General features: G+C 51.2%; 7 protein-coding genes across 7 annotated transcripts; 3 read left to right on the top strand and 4 right to left on the bottom strand.

Moving 5' to 3' along the window:
- Window positions 1-2276: 2276 nt before the first annotated feature.
- ACET3X_005615 (uncharacterized protein) lies at window positions 2277-2921 on the top strand (the record flags this gene model as incomplete). Its single annotated transcript, XM_069451840.1, has 1 exon — window positions 2277-2921. One exon carries the CDS (start codon window positions 2277-2279, stop codon window positions 2919-2921), a length of 645 nt encoding a protein of 214 aa, XP_069307659.1.
- Window positions 2922-3044: 123 nt separating this feature from the next.
- On the bottom strand, window positions 3045-4729 carry ACET3X_005614 (uncharacterized protein; the record flags this gene model as incomplete). The annotated part of the gene is made up of 3 exons (XM_069451839.1): window positions 3045-3373; window positions 3453-4228; window positions 4308-4729. 3 exons carry the CDS (start codon window positions 4727-4729, stop codon window positions 3045-3047), a joined length of 1527 nt encoding a protein of 508 aa, XP_069307658.1.
- Window positions 4730-5461: 732 nt separating this feature from the next.
- On the bottom strand, window positions 5462-6991 carry ACET3X_005613 (uncharacterized protein). Its single transcript, XM_069451837.1, has one exon. The coding sequence runs from the start codon at window positions 6881-6883 to the stop codon at window positions 5606-5608; it is 1278 nt and encodes a 425-aa protein (XP_069307657.1). The 5' UTR covers window positions 6884-6991; the 3' UTR covers window positions 5462-5605.
- Window positions 6992-7347: 356 nt separating this feature from the next.
- ACET3X_005612 (uncharacterized protein) lies at window positions 7348-15280 on the top strand. Its single transcript, XM_069451836.1, has 4 exons — window positions 7348-7938; window positions 8005-9957; window positions 10025-10122; window positions 10181-15280. The coding sequence occupies exons 1-4, from the start codon at window positions 7464-7466 to the stop codon at window positions 14045-14047; spliced, it is 6393 nt and encodes a 2130-aa protein (XP_069307656.1). The 5' UTR covers window positions 7348-7463; the 3' UTR covers window positions 14048-15280.
- A 280-nt stretch (window positions 15281-15560) lies between these two features.
- On the top strand, window positions 15561-16783 carry ACET3X_005611 (uncharacterized protein). Its single transcript, XM_069451835.1, has one exon. The coding sequence runs from the start codon at window positions 15588-15590 to the stop codon at window positions 16674-16676; it is 1089 nt and encodes a 362-aa protein (XP_069307655.1). The 5' UTR covers window positions 15561-15587; the 3' UTR covers window positions 16677-16783.
- Window positions 16784-17018: 235 nt separating this feature from the next.
- On the bottom strand, window positions 17019-17724 carry ACET3X_005610 (uncharacterized protein; the record flags this gene model as incomplete). The annotated part of the gene is made up of 2 exons (XM_069451834.1): window positions 17019-17457; window positions 17507-17724. The coding sequence occupies 2 exons, from the start codon at window positions 17722-17724 to the stop codon at window positions 17019-17021; spliced, it is 657 nt and encodes a 218-aa protein (XP_069307654.1).
- Window positions 17725-18121: 397 nt separating this feature from the next.
- ACET3X_005609 (uncharacterized protein) lies at window positions 18122-19696 on the bottom strand. Its single transcript, XM_069451833.1, has 4 exons — window positions 19002-19696; window positions 18917-18951; window positions 18630-18856; window positions 18122-18555 (listed from the first exon to the last, which is right to left on the bottom strand). The coding sequence occupies exons 1-4, from the start codon at window positions 19063-19065 to the stop codon at window positions 18183-18185; spliced, it is 699 nt and encodes a 232-aa protein (XP_069307653.1). The 5' UTR covers window positions 19066-19696; the 3' UTR covers window positions 18122-18182.
- Between the last annotated feature and the right edge of the window lie 220 nt (window positions 19697-19916).

The raw sequence follows: 19916 nt of genomic DNA, 5'->3' as shown, positions 1-19916 counted from the left end.
GGATAAGACACGTACGCCATGGATAGATGCCTTGTGCATCAATCAAAGCGATATACAGGAGAGATCGTATCAGGTTCGGCAAATGTCTATGATCTATAGGTCTGGGGTAGAGGTTGTCATATGGCTGGGAGAATGGCCAGATCTTCATACTTGCCCACACTCCGGAAAATGTCGAATGCTGTGGGTACAATGGCTAGATGACTGGTCCGCTCTGTCGGCAAGGAAAAGAGATGCTTCGCTACCTGATAAGCATATGCGTCACCATGCTCTAGAGATCAGTAAGCTGCCCTGGTTCCGGCATCTCTGGATCATTCAAGAGTTTGTATTGGCCTCATCAAAAAAGATTATACTTGGGAATTGCGTAACAAGCTGCGCGGATTTTCTTTCGGCCATAAAACGCAGCCTGGAAGCACCGACCGACTTGGCAAAGTCATGTGTATCCGACCGCGAACAAATGGAGCAATTGTTCTTGCATTTACGCATGTTGATCGATATGGAGCTCTACTTCCGTGCTGGTCAAGTGATCAGCTTGTATGAGGCTTGGGTATTGTCGCGATACTCCATAGCTACAGATCCGCGAGACAAGATCTTTGGTCTGCTTGGAATTGTCAAATCCTACGTGGCTCAGCCTGTAGTGCCGGATTACTCGAAGTCTTGGCCATAGGTTCTTTCTGAAGCCACGATAGCAATGATCTCAGAAGCTGGACTTAGTCCTTATATGAGTAGTGATTTCGCTTTTCCTTCGGCCGATCAACTCGAAGAAGGCTATCGAAACCTTCGTGGGTGCTAGACTCGCTCCAATCATCCTCTGAAAATGGCTCGTCCTATTATATGGAGGTCCAGGGACAGACCATGAGTCCAGAGAGTGCGGAGCGCCGGCGGGAGTCTCTACGTTTGTCGGCAGATTCCCAAACGCTTTATAAACATGGAGAACACGTTGATGCCATCCTGGAAGCGTTCAGTTTTAAGTCGTACAGCGTCCTCGATAATTGTACCGCAGAACTCATGAGAGAGGCGGCGGCTGGACTATACGACTTTTATCATGACGCCTTGAAGCCGAGAGAGATAAAGCCGGCTTGTCTGTATGAGGCGCTGAATGCGAAATTGCTTTGCGAGAACAGTCTCGAAGACTTTACGTCATCACTACTAGGCCATAGGGATGAGATTGTGCCATCATTCAGATCTAATCGGGATCGTGGACTCAAGCTTGCAGCATTTCTTACTGAAAAGGGGCATGTCGGGATCACATGGCTTGACAATGTCTCTGATATTCAAGTAAAAGATGTACTCGTTGCTCTCTTCGAACGTCAAATGCCCTTTATATTACGGCCAGTTCAAGGAGATTCCACATTTCGAATGGTCAATTCCCAATCATACTGGTTGGGCGATGATGGCGTCGAGCACGGTACGCACGACTGGGGCTATGATGCAGCAGAGGGCCGTCTCGAATATGCCATTGTTTAGATTCGTCCTGACGGACGCCGGTTCAACAGCTACACTACCAACAGATCTTACTGGATTCATAGTATGGCAACGCATCGCTACCGAAATCATCATCGAATGGCCCCGCAAACGGCTTGGACGTGTTTCGCCCCCTACTTGAAGCGATTTTACGGCCCGCCTTTGGCGATTGGAACTTGATATAAGCCAGCTTCGCCTACGCTTTGTGTACAATAGTCGTAAATGTCATTCCCAAAGACCACCTAACTGTTGACTACGCTACAACGTTCCAGCTTGGCGAATCGTCATGATCAGCGCAGGTTCCACTTTAAAGTGGGCATGCCGAGGTAAAAGGCTGCGAGTTATCGTACGACCCTCATCGGCCTTTTTCTCAACAGATATACATACCTTCAGTGTGTGGCAATTTTCATGCAATCATTTACGAAAAGACCTCAATAGCTCCCATTATGGATTCCTTCACCGCAGGCGACATTACTCACAAGAATGGCGAAGTCACCCACTACTACGAAGGATGATCAAAAGACGGCATACCCCTCATCTTCATCCATGGCTGGCCAGATATCGCAGAAGCGTGGAAGCACCAGCTCAAGCACTTCGCTGCTGGGTCAAAGTACCGCGTGATCGCGCCCGACATGCGCGGCTACGGCGACTCTACTGCTCCTCGCAAGAAGGAATTCTATGCCCTTGAAGTCCTCGTCCCAGAGCTCGTCGAGTTCGCCGAGCGGCTCGGTATCAAGAAGGCGGTGTAGATTGGTCACGACTGGGGTTGCCTGATCAACGCACTCGCTTCCCACTACCCTGAGCTCTTCATCGGAATGGCGAACCTCTGCATCCCCTACCGGACCATAGAGCTCGGCTTGGAGTACATCAAATCGTCGATAAATCGTGACATTTACCCCGAAAGCGAGACTGAGTGGGGTCAACTGGAGTACATGAGATACTATGAACTGTACCCCGAAGAGAGTGTCAAGACATTTGACGCTAATCCAGAGGCCATCACCAAGCTTATACACATGAAAGCAGACCCTAGCATGTGGGGTAAGCCGTCACGCACAAGCCGGGTCTTAAGAGATGGTGGTTGGTTCGGAGGACATCCAGAACTGCTTCCCGATATCCCGCTCGAACATACGTCGCTCGACGAATCTCTTTACTCGAACCTGGTCAAGAGCAAGAAAAAGCATGGGTCCTTTGGTCCGACTGCGTACTTCCTTAACCACAAAGCGAACGCCGAGTATGCTAAGAGCGAGAAGAACGGGGGTTTCATAGAGTTTCCTATGCTTTTCATCGATGCGAAGTATGACCATACGTGCTCGCCTACTGTGTTACCAAAGTTGGCTGAGGACCAGAGGCAGTACGTAAAGAACTTGACCTATGAGACGATTGAGGCGGGACATTGGGTACAGTTGGAGAAGCCCAAGGAGGTCAATAAAACACTGGAAAAATGGTTGGATACTCTGTAAGGTCTCGACTTGCAGCGCGCATGCGATATAGAGTGTGTTATGTAGTGTTGAGGGACTTGAGCTTGCAAAACATCTGGTCTTTCGTGCAATTCATGATACTACTAGCTGAAAGCTCGTCGATCTCTACAACAAAGCAACGTAAGAGGCCCCCATACTGTGATAGGCATTCTCTTGTTGCCATGTTGAAATCTTCATCTCCACAGAGCGCTCGTTCCAGCTCAAGGCCTCGCACCTGAACCGGGCATTGACACCACCTCGAACGTTCACATGGTCGAAACCGCAAAACATCTCGCGCGGCCTAGCGATAAGGGGCGAGTAGTAATCGATTGTAGCTTGGTCTTCTGTGGCCCAGGGTCCTGGGTGTACGGGCGGTTCCCAGCGACCAGAGCGGATAGAGACATCGTCTGCTTCGTGAGCAAGCCAGTACGCACCAAGGTTGTGGCAGAGAGTGTCTGAGAGAGGGTCGAAGCCCTTCCGTTAGTCAAACCGAAACCTTCTAGATGAGTCACCACGGGAAAATTAAAGACTTACCGGCCCATGAGTGTAGGCATAGTGTGAACCCAGTGTTGCTAACATCTTTTGGGAATACTGTAAGGCGAAGCCAGTTCCCATGCTCCACACAAAGTTCGTTGATAAACGTCACTACTTTTGGGATGGACTTGAACGGTCGACCAAAGTCGATCCGCTTCTCGAACTGCTCTCCCCCTACCTTAGTCCAAAAGGTACCCCTCATAGTCCCTGTACTCAGACTTCCTGTCTGAATATTCCAATCCGTATACTTCCAAAGAAGAAAGTCTGCCCTGAGATTCACAATGTGTGAGGTGGCACTATAGCCGCCCATGCGGAGAGCGCGGTTATTAGCATCTTCAGTCGACAAAACGTCCACGGTAGCCTGGTAATCACCGTTCTGCCCAAGATCAACGTAGTTCAAAGCACAAATCTCCCATGAGCTAGACCACTTGGAAGTGTGGACTTTGCGAAGCTTCTTTTGCTCAGTCCATGTTTCTTTCCAATCGGGCATCTCGCTGCACCATAGATGAATCAGTTCAAACTCTCGTGCGCTGGGGTAGAGCTCATTCAGAAGTTGAACCGCATTGCTGTCGATATTGCCATTGCAGTCTCGGTAAGAATTTGGCGTGGCAGATAACTCAGAGGGGCGGTCGTAATGCATGATGGAATCCCATGCGCTGAGCTTTGAATTGCCGCGAAGTTGTGTGATTTGAGATTTATTGACTCCCGTCGCGCTACACACCCCGTCGAGAGCGGCATCTTTCCATTCGTAGTGTTTTCTACTAGAGGCATGTGGTCTGCAATCCGTCAATGAGACTTCTGCAAGCTTAGTTGACAGCAGCCCTAGGAATCTAGGCCTTCAATTTTCTGACTTACAGACCAAGCACGTGGCCCCACACGTGCCGTGCCATTCTCTCCATCTCCCAGTGGGTCCATACAACCTCAGACTCATCTGTCTTCCAAGCTTTCAGGCCAAGAAGCACTGTAGGTTGCTCTTGGCTGGTTGGTACATTTTTGCCCAAAGCGCAAACCGTGACACAACTCGCAGTCAGACCAAATATAACATCCGAAGGGCCTGTTTCGACCAATTCGACACGGATCTCGTGGCTCGTTTGACAGCCAAGCCATTCCTTAAGCGTTGATCGGAGAATGTCCTTCACAACGATAGGAACATCATCCAAGAAACGGGCTCGTATGGGGGATCTGTATGGCCAGGGTGCAGGATCGTCGTTCCCAGTAGACTGAATACAAAAGAAATCGGGGCTTTGGACACCGCCCGACGCGGTGGTAATGCCCATGACGACCATTGTTTGTGATGGGATGAAATCGAGAATAAGATGATGTTGGCAAATGACCAGATACACAGACCGAGGGACTCTTAGGTGTCGTCTTACGACAATACCAGTTACCCACTGTTCACTGAGAAGAAGTTCCCAACCCGTGATTAGGCAGCTTCTGGTTAGGTGACGTGTGGGGAGAACATATGCGAAAATCTCCCTACAGTGGTCTTCCGATGGCTTGAGGCCAACAGAAGTAGTCTGGTGGCGGTATGTCCGACTCTGCCTTCATTCAGATTCCAGATCGCTCTCGACCCAGCTGAAGGCCAGCCTGCATGTTCTGGCTGCGGGTTGCATTGTTCCTTTTGCAGACGCGAGTCGTGGATAGCGCATCTTCTGCGCAAATAGTTCGATGCGGGCATTTCTCTTTTCGAACTCGCTAGCGGGATAGGCTCGAAGGCGGCGAGCTGAACATGGCGGATATGGTCTCGAAACAGCTAGGTACGAACAGAAGCAGGGTAGCCCCCGCGTCTGGGCACACGCTAATGCAGTGCGGGGAGCGCCCGTCTCTCAGCCGCGTCGCTGGGCACCCTTTCCCAACAACTCTGATTTACAGCGACAGGTTTTCATGCAGCCCGCACTCACTTGAGCGAGAATACCTTCTCTCGATGAGGACAGAGCTTCAATCGTAGTCGGTGATGTGCAAGGAGATAACTTGCCGCGACCAAGAAGTTTGTACCCATTCAAATTTGTCAATATTGGGTGTAACATCCACTTTGCTCAACGCAGCCAGGAGTCTTATCAATTTGTGCTATGAAACTCATAATGCGTCTGCTAGAAGTACAAACGACATCTGACTCTTCTCAAGATTTCGTGCAAGCAAGGCAGATTGTGACACTACTTCTTTTGGGTGCCCTCTGCCTTGCCTACCTTTCGCTGCATCGCTAGGTAAACTCTGAGACGGTCGTAGGTCTCGAGCTGCTGCTGATTCAAGTTCTCTTTTCCAGTCAGCTCCATAAGTGCTAATTTTCCCCTCTTTCGTCGTTCCTTCAACTGGGCAGCCGACTCTCCACGCCCGTTTCGGATCGCCGCTTCCTTCTCCTCAGGCGTCTCCGTAGCGCGCTTGTACAAGTTCACAGCCCCCTCGATGATCTCCTTTGCAGGAATGTCAATCAGATAGAATTCGTCGGTGACACCATTCACAATCAGGGCAACGTCGCCGATAAAAAAAGCCACTTTGAACCCCATAGCGACATACCCAGGCCATTTGGGCTTTAGCGCTTTGGCTAAAGCATTGGCGATGTCGCTTTGCATCTCAGGATCGTCGACCATTAGCGTTTTTTTCATTCGCTTCTGCCTCTCGTTGGCAATTTCCAACTTCTCGGCAAGGCCCGTGTCAACAAGTTCGATATCCGCGTCGTCATCGGCGAGTGCAACACCATTCGGGCGACCGCCTTTGCGAATAGCATTGATCCGGCGCTGGAGGCGCGTCAACTGGTCGTCGCCTTCATCGTCAAACGCATCAGGGACTTTGCTGCCAGCGCTAGCGTCATCCTTCTTAGCGGGGATCCTTTCCGGCTCGTTGCCGAGATCGATCTTCTGAACGTCTTTGTCCTCATCTGGGTTGACTCCTGGTTTGTTTTTCAGTCCCTTTCGAAGGCGTTCCTGATCGGTCAGTCCACTCGGCTGCCCACCCGATGACGGCTCGTCAAGGGTCACATCACCATCTTCCTCGCTTCTGTCGTCCCTTTCCTTGGGCTTTGGTTTCGGCTTCGGCTTCGGCTTCAGCGTGGAACCTGAAGTGGACGGGAGTTGAGACCCCGCATTAGGTCTGTCGTCAGAGCCACCAGACTGATTGCCTTGTCCAATGGGATGGCTCCCATCGCCGGACTCGGCACCGGGATCATCGTCATCGTCGCTCTGACCACCAAGAGAGATGCCACCTACACTTGGATCTCCTGGCCGCCGCTTTCTGGACTTAGGTTTTGAAGCGGGTTTCGGGTCCGATCTGGCATCTGGTTGCGCAGTCGTCGAAGTTCCGTGTCGCGATCCGCTGGGCTGCTTGGTGGTCGACTGGTGAGGGCTCCCAGTTTCGCGCTCAGAATCAGAATCACGGCTAATAGCCTGGCCGCCGGGGGTCGGTTTCTTACGCGCTTTTCTGATTCCAGGTATCATCGCAGCAAATCAATGAGTGGTAGGTGGGGGAAAATTCAGAGGATTCGAATTGATTGAGGCGGCTGAGAGGAGATCGTCGTCGTATTTGTTGAGTTTCCAAGAATTGGAATATGGACGCTCAAGAGTCTGGACCTACGAGTCTGGACTGGACCCGTGTTGTGGGGCCGCATTCCCCATAGTGCGGCGGCCCCGATTGCAGCTGAATAGTCCAAAACGGGACACTTATAATCACTAGTGCCACTACGGCTGCTGTGTAGCGCGAGATGCAAGCCCCAGACTCTTTTTGCGCTGGAACTCAGCTCCATCTTCATTGTCTCGAGCGGGCCAGATAATAGTGTACATGCAACAAAAGAGTCTAGACTTCCAAGGTAGTAAGCGATCCATCGGAGATTAGCAGGTGATCTGGTCCAGCTGTTTCTCCGCCTGGCTGAACTTGTACCTTGTACTTGGCCCAGAATTGAGCCCGAATAATTTCGCTCACTCGAATGTTAGTCCCTACGGTCGGCTACTGACCGGGACTACATCAACTTCAAGCGACTCTTTGTTGAATCACCCTTACACTGCATCGTTCACCAGCACAATGGCGGAATCATCTGGGCTGGGTGACATTCGTGATCCTAACGAGAAAGCATTCACGGCACCACTGAAGACAAAATATCAGGCTACCCGACTGATTGTCCACGGTGGAGTCAGTATCGCAATTGCCCTTAGACGGGACATTGGTACGGGCCGTCTAGGATTCGACTACGTTGTACTTGACCCTTCTGGATCGAACCAAGACGGCAGTACTGGCGATGGAGACCAGCCTAAAGCTCCAACCGCTCCTAAGGAACTTCTTGATTCTCAAGGGTGGACGGATTCACCACTATCTCTTTCGTTTCCAAAGGCAGTTCGAGTAGTAGGTGAAGAAGCTATACCGAATTTCTCGATCCCAGCCGTCGACAAAAACGAGCAGACGGCAGCGGCGGGGACCCCAGATTCGCAGCTTGACCCCTGGTTTTCATCGACGCTGTGTCTGACCGAAAATGTCCCCGACTTTCAGGTGGTATCTGATGGTGAGTTGCAACATCACATGCTGTACCTCCCTCCATGGCTGCATTGCTAACACCAATTCCGTCCAGGAAAGCACGTTTTTCTATTCCGGCAGGCCATCAACAGCGTGAAGGCCTTTACGAACAAGCACCTCACAGATACCGATGTTAGCCTCTATGTCGATGGCAACATTCTGTGTGATCGGTTCATCCTCTCAGGTGGCATACTCATCAGCCCACTCGAAGTTCGCTATCGGCGTAGTGGCCAAAAGACGCTCGCTTTAAACACCCAGGATACCCTCGGCATGCGTGATATCAACGATGTCTTCTTTTGTGAGCCTACATTCTCGATTAAATTCGTTTCAGGCCTGCAGCCCGGCAACTTTTCTGTCCTCCGGACCCCGACCATGACAAATGACGAATTTCGTTGGGTGTTTCTGGCCGTATCGGCGAAAACAAAACAGCTTGTGTGTTACACATGCGGAGTATCGTCAGATGGGCTATTTGACGTGCTGGGCCGAGTGTACTACTCCTGCGAGCAAGATCACAAGCGTGTTTTCTCTACCTCCGCAGGCCGATGCACTGCCCTTACCGAAGATGGCTCTTGGTGTCGAAAAGCAATGACGCCTGTTGTCTCTGCTAGCCCGTTGTCGGAGCGCGCAATACAGCTTGGAATGGAAGACATCGACCCAGTGTTGAAGCTCTCCAGCCCCATGGATCTCACTTCATCGGTGTTCAAGGACGGCTGTACAATAGAAGCATGGGTGCTGCCAGCTGCCAACACCTACGAACCAGGCGAAACATGCACCATTTTTGGCATGCAGTCTGGAATGGGTCCTTCCATCGTCTTGGACCACAAGTTCTGTGTAGCCTTGACAGACCCGTGTAAGCCGAGTGAGACCCTTTTCTGCATCGATAAACCCTTATCGGCAGACAAATGGCACCATGTCGCCATGACAATCAGCAATACGACTGCACAGACGGTAACACTCGTTGTCGATGGCGAAGCCTCGCAGCCATTTACACTCACTTCCTCAACGAAAATCATGCTTCAGCGCCTTGGATCGCGTGAGGACTCCGAGGGCGGAGGCTTATGTGGATCAATCGATGAAGTCCGTGTCTGGAAACACGCTTTGCACCCAGGAACTCTTGCAGCAAGCAAAGGCATCCGGGCCACAGGACTGGAGTCCCTGCTTGCTGCTTGTTGGCATTTTGATGAAGGCGAAGGTCGTGTCGCATTCGACGCCACTGATAACGGCAACCACATCAACATTGAGCTAACAAATCCGAACCCGACTGACGGGTGGACCATTTCCGAGGCACCTGTCCGTCGTGGTGGTGGTCTCACTCGGCAGATCCTCCGAATGCAAGGAGTCGCCATTACAGGTGGTATTACTGTCTCGACGTACTACGAACAATCGACTGTTGCGATATCATCGAAAGACGCCAAAGTTCCACAAGTTGATAAAGCGAAGGCCGAAGAGAAGCCCCTGAAGCGTTGTGCGAGAGTTTTGTTGTGCGCCGTAGCTTCAAAGGAAGGCACGCAAGGGAACCGGCTTCTTCTTCTCGATTTTGGCCTCCTTTCGGATGGTACACTGAGCGACACGCCGGGTGTGCTGCTAATCCCATCGCTGAAGCTAAAAGTAACCCATAGTGGCCTCCGAAGATCGCTCACGTCTCTCTTGTTCATTGATGCTCAAGGCATTGAGCTGTTCGGAGGTTTTCTGGACTTCGATGGAGCAAAGTGTGGGCAAGAAGCCCCTTTTGTTTGGGAAGCCGCCAGCGGAACAGTAACGATATATTTTCGCGGCTTCGATGGGACTCTCAATGCTTTGCCATACAACATCAGCCGCGCAGTTCCCGTGGACTATACGGCGACTCTGAGCAGCCATCAAACGATTTTGGCCGTGGCAAAGCTGAGGACAAGCCAGCAAATTACTCTTCGCACGCAAAAATGCGCATGGGCAGATCCCGACGTAGCCGTCGATCTGACCGTCACGGCGAAAATGAAAGATGACACTATTCTTGAAGAAACCTGGAGGGGTAAGTTGGTCTTCTTCTGAGTGAATGAGGGTGACGCAAGCCGCTAACCATTGCGACAAACATATAGGCGTGCCAAGCGACATCGGCACATTCATCAGCATCATCAACGGGTCTCATGTTGCGGATGACATACCAGATGGAACTTTGGTATCTTGCGAGCAGTTTGTAAGTTACCTGCATGAGCAACAACTGTAAAGACTGGATTTCTAACATTGAGGTTTAGGAAGATCCTCAAGATTCGCAAGTCGCAAAGAGCTTGAGGTATCAAATCAAGCTCAGGAAGCCTTTAGTCAAAACATTGTTTCCTGGCGCTTGTTTGTCCATCGAGGGCGCTCGTGTGCAAACCGTGGAAGTGGCTGCAGCTGGAACAGACTCGTTTTTTGTCTCGCAGCCCTACCGCGCTAACATGGAGTCCACCAAGTACGATCCGGAATCCGTTCTCGAGGCCTCCAAAGGTGCCATGGTATACTTCCTTGGCTTCGACCATAGAAATTTAGTCTCGTGTACCGGCAAGGGTACGGACAGCTTCGAGAATGGATCAAGCATCATTTCTCTTGCCCAAGAGAGTGCTGTGGGACAGTTTAAGCCTGTTCGGGGCGGTCTGATCAAGACACCCGCCGAAAGTATCTTCGACACGGCCGCCGAGACGCCTTACGTTTCTGCCACAAGCAAAACCAACGCATTGAGCTTCGAACAAGATGTCGCATTTTCCACATTCGGTCGCGCCGCCACGACTCCTGCCTGCTCCGGGCTAACGTTTGAGTCCTGGATCAAGATCACGACTGGCCGGAACGACGCCGCGAGCACGATTATAGCGTACACTTCGGAAAAGCAAGCTCGCTCGGATGGCGGCGAGAAAGAAGTCCAGACTTTTGTTCTCTCGACAGTCCCGAGGGGAAGCCAGACATACTCGCTCGAGGGCAATATCAACGATCAACTGTTTCGAGTGGATTCGAGCACGGTCAAGGCAGACCGATGGACGCACGTAGCTTGCACATGCAGGAATATCTATTCTCTCCGTCTCGGCGGACAAGACTATGTCGACCTAGGAACGGCAGCCGAGTTCAACATGGCCGATTTCTCGGTCATGTTCCATGTCCAGTTTGACCGGTTGGGCGGCTCTGAGCAGCTGCTGCTGACCAAAGCTACTTCTCGCGGCTCATCAACGCCGCTGCAGGTCGTCGTTACGGAGGCTTCTCGCCTGAAGCTTACCTTTTGGCCTGATGAAGACAGCGAAAAATCAGATGTGACCATCTTCGGGTGCGAGTCGGACTTCGCACTGCGAGCAGGCGTGGCCTACAAAATTCTTGTTTCGCGTCGTATGGTCAATATAAAGGGAAAGTCTGCTCCTCGACAAGGCCACCTGATGACGATTAAGGCCTGGTCAGCTACGGGCGCGTTGCTTCACGCTCTCACGCCGCCAAGTGAGTCGACACTGGAGCAGGAGTCCAGTTCCTCCCTCAGTGCAAAGGACCTCTTCAAGACTAGGGGTACTGCCGCTTGCGGCCTCACAGCAACGACAGACGCCCCTCTTCTCCTTGGCGGGGCTCCTTTTGCCAAGGGGGTTGAGGGAAAGATCGCAGGCTTCCATGTTTGGTCGAAGGCTATCGAGCCCCCAGACGACGTTTCCAAGTGGAGACCCGAGAACGCGGCCAAGTCTTGCGTCAGCGGCTACTCATTCACGTCGCCAGAGGGCAGGGTGCTGCTCGATGACAAGACTCGCAACCACGGCAAACTTCGCGGCAACCCACACTGGACCTCATCGCCGTTCACAAACGACGTTAAGCTCTCGGTATACATCAATGGCATCACCCAGAAGACTAGACAGATCACACCCAGTGCCGAGTTGCAACGTCCCACAGGTCCCCATCAGCTCACGCTCGGCAACGCCATTCACGGGGACAGCACGTTTCGCTACCTTTCACGTAAAACCAGCTTTCAGGGCGAACTCGACGAGCTGCGCATCTGGGAGGTAGCGCGCAGCCGCGAAAGCATCTGCGACGCCCTCTATTCGAGGCTGACTGAGGTACCGCCCGAGATCGCCGTCTACCTCCCTTTTGACGATATGTTGCCAACATCCGGCGCCGCAGCAATGCCAGGACGGCATTCTCCCTGTATCCGCGACGAGTCAGTCAACTGCTGGCACCTGTCCATCATAGGCGCTGGCACGCCCAAATTTGTCGTATCGGGCGCCCCCGTTGGCTCAGATGCGGCTTGCGTGGCTCAAGCGCTCCAGACAGGGCCAGTCTCGCAACTGGCACGGAAAGTCCAGCTCGGCTCGCAGCCAACTGTTGGCGAATATGGCGACCTCACGATTGGCCTGAATGGTGGCATGGAGGGATCTCTCAAGCGCGTCTATGGCTTCATCGACGCCGACTCAGGACAATGGGTGCTTGTTACCGGCTTCAAGATCGGGGCACTGATCACCGAATGGGTGAGCCAGGTGCAGACATCCCCGACGCTGATCGGATACATTGAAGGTGCTCCACCGATCCCAGCTGAGAATTTTGCTTCCAAGGACGACCGCCCCTCCAGCGCCATCCGCTTCGTTAACGCAACTAAATGCAGCTACTCGTACAGTTCCCGGCGCGAGCTTGGCATCGACACCAATATATCCTACAGCAGGGGAGCTGGTGCCAAGTGGGAGGCCGATGTGGGCTTTGGTGTCACGACCCAGGTGGCCTCTGGCGAGGTCAAGGCCGCAGTCAAGAACGTGCTTGACATTTCCTCTTCCTCTCTAACCAACGAGATGTCGACAGCTACGTCTCATAACACTCTAGACATGCGAGTCGAGACTACAGGAAGCTGGACTGCCAAGGACCAGGATGGTAAGGAGCGATACGAGGCAGCCAATACCGGCATCGCGCTTGTCGAGAGTGAAGTAGCCGACCTCTTTGCCCTCCGCTTGAAGTTGCGAGGGTCGGTCAAGCCCCTCGTGGCGTACCAGATGAGGCCCAATCCCGATATTCCCAAGGACCGCAATCTCGTTTCGTTCAAGATTAACCCCATGTATACAAAACAGGGTTGTCTGGACGGTCGGCGTGGACTTGAAGCCGACGATTCTTATCCAATGGCAGGGAAAGATGGCCCGCCTAGGGACGTGTCCTACTTCAAGCCAGGCGAGGCCTACGCACTCAAGGACAGGATCCGCCGGGCTGAGGAGCAGCTTGCTGGTGAGCATGAGCGGTTCGATCTCTCCCGGATCAACTACGCCGTTTCTTCTCTCGCCAGCTCCATCGACAAAGGCAAGCTAGGCTGGAAGGAGCTGCCCAAAAGGAATAAGCGGAACATTTGCAACTCGTATGTGTGGACAGCCGACGGCGGCACGTTCCAGGAGACACTTTCCACTATGGACTTTGTCCAGTTAGAGGTCGGCGGCAACAGTGATGTGCGTATGGGCATTGGAGGCAGCTTGGACGTCGAGGTTTCCGTATCGGCATGCATGGCTACGACGAATATCGACGCCCTCGTCGCGACGCATTTCAATATGATGCTGACGAAAGAATCGAATTCTGAAAACTCGTTCGAGCTGCAGGTCGAGATGCCCCCGCCCATCGACATCCGGGAGCAGGATGCAATGACAAGAGAATGGGCCAAGAGACCCGGAGCCGTTGATACATATCGATGGATGAGCTTTTGGCTCGAGCCGAGCGTCGACTCGACGGCTTCTTTTTTCCAACAAGTGGTGGATCCCCTTTGGCTGCAACAGTCCTCTGATCCCGACGCTGCTGTCCTACGCTCACTCTCAGAGTCCCTCAAAGTCGAGAAGCAGGATGCCAAGACTAAAGCCTGGCGCGTGTTCCACCGTTGCACCTACGTCAGCCGGGTTCCTGAGCGCACCAAGAGCCTTACTGCAGCTGCAGCTGCCGCGGAGCAGGAGAAGAAAGTATCACATGATTACGCGCCGAGCTGGGCGCTCATCTCGGCGCTGGAGCCTTATGTCCGTCCAGCGAAGAACAAGAGCGAGGTGGCGGCATATGCGAAGCCGCTTGTTCAGGAACTTTATCCTGCATTACAGAAGCAGCCGAGACTCTTGGATCAAGTCCTGAATATGATGGTGGAGTATCTTGGTGTTCCGCAGGTAGCCTAGGTAAAGCTAAAGATTCACTTCTTTCCTCGTATGAATCGGTTGCGGACTTGCTGTTTACGAGTGCATCGCGTTGATGTCGCGTCTGCCGATGCACAGGGGTTGACGTAGAGCTGCTTCAGGTGGCAGATGTGTTGAAGCAGGTCATGACTCTTTGGCGTGGACGTTGGTCGATGGGGTTGATGATAGGCCCCGCCGAGATGGGGCTGTTCTCAACAAATGCGGGGCCTTGCCCCTCTTGGCGCTAGCGCGCTGGTCCTTCCTGTGCCTCCACCCACTGAACTCTTATTCGCTTTGTTAAAGTTGGCTCGCTACGCGATGTCTCAAACCTATTGCATATGGCTCTCATCTTCTAGAGCTTCCTGAAAGACGCCGCGATGCGCTGTACCCGTCCCGTTGTGGGTATGCCCGCAAATGGATAATGTGGGGGCGGAAGCGTCGATCAGCTCTGCCTCCTGACCACTCCGTTTGGCGAGCCGACGTCCAAACATCGAACTCCTATCAAGGTTGCGGACAGGTTTTTGCAGAGCTTCGAACCTTGCTGAGAACACGGCACGAGATATGGCGATTGAAAATTGCTACAGTTGTGACCCGCGCGATCGCAGCAACAACGTTAGTCATTGCCATCGTTGTTCAGGAGCAGAGCTTAGATAAGATTTCCAAATACTGAGAGAATAATACTATCGCAAGGCTCTGCTCGAAACTTGGTTGACGCGATGTATAGCGTGCTAGGGTCTACGGAGGCGAAGATCAGTTATCGAAAGATTCGAGTCTGTCTGGAATGAGGGAAGGATATCTAAGGGTATTGCAAAATCTACGATAGAAGTTGAGTTTTGTCCATTAACTTAGGTCGTAACGATTTGGCTCTGGCATTATAGATTCATCGCATTGGACGATAGCCGCTAGTGAAACAAAACCAAAGCTCTCAAATTAAATCGTTTGTCAAACGGCAAAAGCAATAACTGCCTCCCTGTGAGTCTTAACGCTCTAGGTGACCTTAAAACAGATGTTTATTATCATCGTTTGAATATGCTAAACGCTTGGTATCGCAGTAGAAACTAGATAAGAGAGAGCAGTCAAGACGTTCAGCTTGACAAAGTTTAGAAGGTTCTACCATAGCACTCGGAGAGTCTATCGAGCCGTTCCATACCCTTACGGTAGTAAATAGACGTTAAAGCCGAATGCTTTGTGCAAAAATGGCCATGGGATCACCTTGTCATGTTCCTGAGCTATGACCACAGTCGGTCCGTCTACTTCTTGGCGAATTAAGATGCTCGATAGGGATTAGACTAGTGGGGACCGCGCAATGCTAGGGAAGACCACTCGCTTCAATGCTGACCTCAACTGATTTGAAATTTGCGTCATGACTAATTCTTCAACCCCGACACTACGTCCGTTGCGAACTTAGAGTTTCCTTACTACGGACCATGACGGAAGTCTGTTAGTCCGAAGACATGTAATGGAGATAAGCGCTCTTAGCTTGGAACTCTGTAGACTACCAGTCGAGACAGGAGTATAAAGGGTTGGCGACTTCTTTCGAAAAATGAATCACAAAATCTTATCATCATCACCTCCATTACTATCAACCACGCTCCCAAAAACTCGAAATCATCCATCAACCACAATGTCTCGATACGCTGAAGCCTTTGCCAACCCCTCCGGACCAGGAGACGCTCGTCCGACTGCACTCCAGATCATCAAGGATGAGGGAGTCGAGGGCAAGCTGGTCGGAAAGGTCATAATGATCACAGGCACTTCTTCTGGAATAGGAATTGAGACTGCCCGCGCCCTATCTCTCACGGGAGCAAAGCTGTTGTTGACTGCACGAAACCTCAACAAAGCTCATACTGCTCTGAAGGATATCCTTGAGCCAGGGCGCATTGAGCTCGTCGAGATGGATAACACCTCCTTGGAAAGTGTGCGTCGCGCAGCCAAAGACATCCTCGAGAAGTCGAACAACCAAGTCAACATTCTTATCAACAATGCTGGTATCATGGCTGTCCAGACGCTCGAGAAGACCAAGGATGGATTTGAAATGCAGTTTGGGGTCAACCACCTCGCTCACTTCCTTCTCTTTGAACTCTTGAAGCCAGCTCTCCTTGCTAGCGCCACCCCTGAGTTCTCTTCTCGAGTTGTCAATCTCTCTTCTTCGGCCCATCACGTCGCCTCGATTAACGAATCTGGAAACTACAATTTTGAAAAGACTGAGTACAACGATTGGGTCGCTTACGGGCAAGCTAAGACTGCGAATATCTACATGGCCAACGAGATTGAGAGGCGATACAGATCCAAAGGGCTTCATGCAACCAGTGTCCACCCTGGTGTGATTGCGACGGCCCTTATGCAATACATGGACCCCAAGGTAGTCGAAAGCATGTCAAGCAACAAGGAGGTGTACAAGATGATGAAGTCGCCAGAGCAGGGCGCTGCAACGACTGTATGGGCTGCAATCGGAAAGGAATGGGAAGACAAGGGCGGAGAATACCTTGCCGACTGTGGAAAAACTGTTCGTGGTAACGATAAACACGAGATCACAGGCGAGGGATTTGCAGGTCATGCCTACGACGCCGAAGGAGAGGCAAGGCTTTGGAAGGATTCATTGGCAATGGTGGGGCTTAAGGACGACCAGTAGTCTAGCGGGGGTAAGCAGGTTCAACGCCTAAACCCGAAAGGGTGTGCTGCTGTATCGTAGCGAGGCCACTGTATCGATCTATAAACTCTATCTCATGTTTCACCTGTTCTAGGCAGTAGAGACCAATATGATACCTTGTGAAACGTACCTAGGTACATGTATTTACACGCCTGAATCCCGCCAAGTCTATGAAAACCAGTTGTACATCGATCTATTTGTTGAGCGCAACCTTGGAATGTGTCTTGAGCAATTTGGATCAAAGCACGACAACTAACGCCGTTCTTTAATTAGATGGTAGGTTTTATAGCCGCTCCCATGGTGTACTAACACCAGTTAGGGCTTTCAAATCTGATACCCTGTCTTCTTCAACACGCGTTGGTAGCTGTCGGTCTCTTTACAAGCATCCAACCACTTGTTGACGTTAGGATACTCCTTGCCCTGCGTCCCCAGCTCTCTCGCGACAATGAACTCGGCTGAGAACTGCATCATGGTGTCCGCGGCGGTGACGTGTTCACCGCAAATGAACTTGCCTGAAGAGAGTGACAACTCGGTCTCAAGCCAAGACATATTGTTCCGCACGTTAGCCGACATACCCTTCTCGGTCGCTTCAAGGAGTCCTTCCGGTGCGTCTTTGGGTATGTGCCAGCGCGCATAGGGAATGGCGAGAGCGTGGAGCGTGAAAGTGGCTTCTGCAGCATGAATCCACTGGCGGACCTTAGCGCGCTCTTTGGGATCATGTGGCAGGAGACGGCCCTCTTTATCGTACGTCTCGCATAGGTAGCTGTTTTCGAATTAAGATCCGGACGACAGTGTAGTTACTTGCTACATACTCCGTTATTGCGCCACTCTCGAATATAGTCAAGGAACCATCTTGAAGAGTAGGGAATTTTCCTAAAGGATTGCCTGATGCAAGCTTGAAGTCTTCTGGCGCCTTTCCATCCACTCTTTCAGAGAATTTGACATTGTATTCAAGTCCCAACTCCTCCAATAGCCATGCAGTGCGTATGCATCTCGATGCTTGGAGAAACCAGAGTGTGATTGTAGGCATGTTTGTGGGGAGCAATGAGTGAGGGGTAAAGGATGCGATAATCAAAGCCAGAACCCGGCTCACTTAAGGTATGTGAACTACCCTGGTTGTGTGGCGTCATATAAGGAGCATCTTCCAGGCGGAGTTGACACCGGTGGGCAGATGTATCGTGGATGTGTCCAGCCAATCACCGGTTCCTCTAGCTTGGGGATGTAAGCAAGCCGTCATACGCCAGATCTGCATGAGGGGCCGCAAGTGGCTTGCCTGTCTGTGGCTAAGCCCTATAGCGTTAGAACGTCGTAATATAGGCAGTAAACTCTAACCTTTGTGGTGAAGGCAAGGATTTGCTTACTAGGCTCTAGCCTATTATATGCGTTACTCGTTGGTAAAATATGTTAATGAAAGTTATGTTTATTGTCTATAGGTATACTTAAGGAATGTAATGAGTGATATAGAATAAGGGTAGAGAGCAATATTTTCTAAGCTGATGTCAGGTTCATAGCCGCGTCGTGGCCTTCTCCTAACATGCTAGCAATTGGAAAATACTTGTTCATGAAAGGCACCAAAACTTCTGGGTTCGGGAATGTAGACCAGGAGCGCATCAAATCACCGACGATGGCGAATAAGGTGACCAAGTGTACGCCAGCTTTTTCCATGCGCCTATTAGCTGTAGTACTAGCTAGCTCAGATAAAGCGCCTGAGGCCTCTACGTTGGCAAAGACGGTATAGCCCTCTGCGCGGAGAGAGAGGGCTAAAAACGCTGTGCAAACATCAGTCACGATGCCACCGATGATAAATGAAGTTTTTCCGGTTGCTTTAACGGCAGCACGGAAATCGGCGTTATCCCAAGCACTTAGCGAAGTTAGTAATCTTACTGCAATAGAGTAGCGATAAAAGGGGGGGATGAATATTGAGGGTGAACTTACTTGATCTCACCCTGCCGCGATATATAAGGAGCTTCAGGGTACATATCAAGGATTTCCTGCGGAACAGGACCGTTCGAACCTGTTTCGGTGGAAGTGGTGATGACAGTGGGAAGGTCAAAGACGTTGCCAAGTTCAGCATGAGCCATCACAGCTTGGCGATAGACGGTAGGGTCGACGTCGCGAACCATTTGAAAGAGCCCAACTTGGATATCCACAATGAGAAGTGCCTTCGTAACAAAGTATTAGCTAAAACAAGACTGCATTCATTAGCAGCGAAGTCAACTTACCGTATCGTTCAAACTCATACGCTCAAATGGAACAGCTGTTGCATGTTAGTGCAGTGTCCTCAGCATTAGCAAGAGAGCTTGTTACCATCGCCGCGAACAGAATTGAAGAGACTGAAAGCCGAAAGCACAGAAGCAGAATAAAACCTCATCTTTAACAATGGCAAGCTTAATAGTGTAAAAGATGGAGTTATGACGAGAGTTGTAGAAGTCGATGTAGTGATTTATTCGTAACAGACATCTCATTCTTTTATAATACACAATCCTCATATCCCCTGTTTGTGTTCTTCCTAATTTATCGAGGCCAAGATTCATTGCAAATCATTCAACAAAGATCCAACGGATATGTCAGCGCGACGTTGAAGTTGCTGCGGCAGTATTCCGCTCTCACATGTCTATATTCTATGTCATGGTTTCAACAAGTATATTGATTGACTGCTTAGCTCTCCTACCCTGGGGTACACGTTGTGTATTACGGTCTGTAAAACTATGCCGGCCCGGTTGCTTGGTCTTCTTGTAAACGTTGGACTGACTAGGTTGACTGTCGGGGCCACAGTGTCGCTATAACGCCTCAGCAGCAGTAGGCGCTACTTCTAAGTGCTGGCTAGTTAGAAGCCGTACCTAGCGAACCTTTTGCGCGCGTTGTACTACATTAATTCTAATAAGTGAAGTTCTCGCTGTTGTCGTGTTGTTTCAAGCGTACTGTTTCGCACAGCTTACTAATGGTGTCGTGTTACAACTCCAGCAGTCGGCCCGATCGCATGTCGGCAACCAAAACTTCCGGGTGCTTTGTCACGGTGCGCGCTCAACTCGCGCCGAAACTTGTCAGCTAGTATACCAATTCAACATGACCACAAGCTTTGTCATCGTTCTTAGATTAACGTACGGGATGTGTTAGAGGCTAGTCACTCTATGTTGGAATTCGGCCTTTACTTGTGCGGGCTAGTTGGAGCTAGGCATTGCGTTCGCAAGAGAAGATAGCAAGCACAATAAAGTATAAATG

The sequence above is a fragment of the Alternaria dauci genome, chromosome 4 (assembly GCF_042100115.1).
Source record: "Alternaria dauci strain A2016 chromosome 4, whole genome shotgun sequence".
Lineage (NCBI taxonomy): Eukaryota > Fungi > Ascomycota > Dothideomycetes > Pleosporales > Pleosporaceae > Alternaria > Alternaria dauci.
The sequence above is the reverse complement of the archived record's forward strand: the minus strand, read 5'-3'. Positions and strand labels throughout refer to the sequence as shown.

What these genes read in the sequence shown, in the direction of transcription:
- ACET3X_005611 (XM_069451835.1), top strand. Translation starts at nt 15,588, where the DNA reads ATGAATCACAAAATCTTATCATCATCACCTCCATTACTATCAACCACG.
- ACET3X_005613 (XM_069451837.1), bottom strand. Translation starts at nt 6,883, where the DNA reads ATGATACCTGGAATCAGAAAAGCGCGTAAGAAACCGACCCCCGGCGGC.
- ACET3X_005609 (XM_069451833.1), bottom strand. Translation starts at nt 19,065, where the DNA reads ATGAGGTTTTATTCTGCTTCTGTGCTTTCGGCTTTCAGTCTCTTCAAT. An exon ending in GTATGAGTTTGAACGATACG is followed by an intron (nt 18,857 to 18,916) that starts GTAAGTTGACTT and finishes TTTGTTACGAAG; the next exon opens with GCACTTCTCATTGTGGATAT. An exon ending in TCGCGGCAGGGTGAGATCAA is followed by an intron (nt 18,556 to 18,629) that starts GTAAGTTCACCC and finishes AACTTCGCTAAG; the next exon opens with TGCTTGGGATAACGCCGATT.
- ACET3X_005612 (XM_069451836.1), top strand. Translation starts at nt 7,464, where the DNA reads ATGGCGGAATCATCTGGGCTGGGTGACATTCGTGATCCTAACGAGAAA. An exon ending in CTTTCAGGTGGTATCTGATG is followed by an intron (nt 7,939 to 8,004) that starts GTGAGTTGCAAC and finishes AATTCCGTCCAG; the next exon opens with GAAAGCACGTTTTTCTATTC. An exon ending in TGGTATCTTGCGAGCAGTTT is followed by an intron (nt 10,123 to 10,180) that starts GTAAGTTACCTG and finishes ATTGAGGTTTAG; the next exon opens with GAAGATCCTCAAGATTCGCA.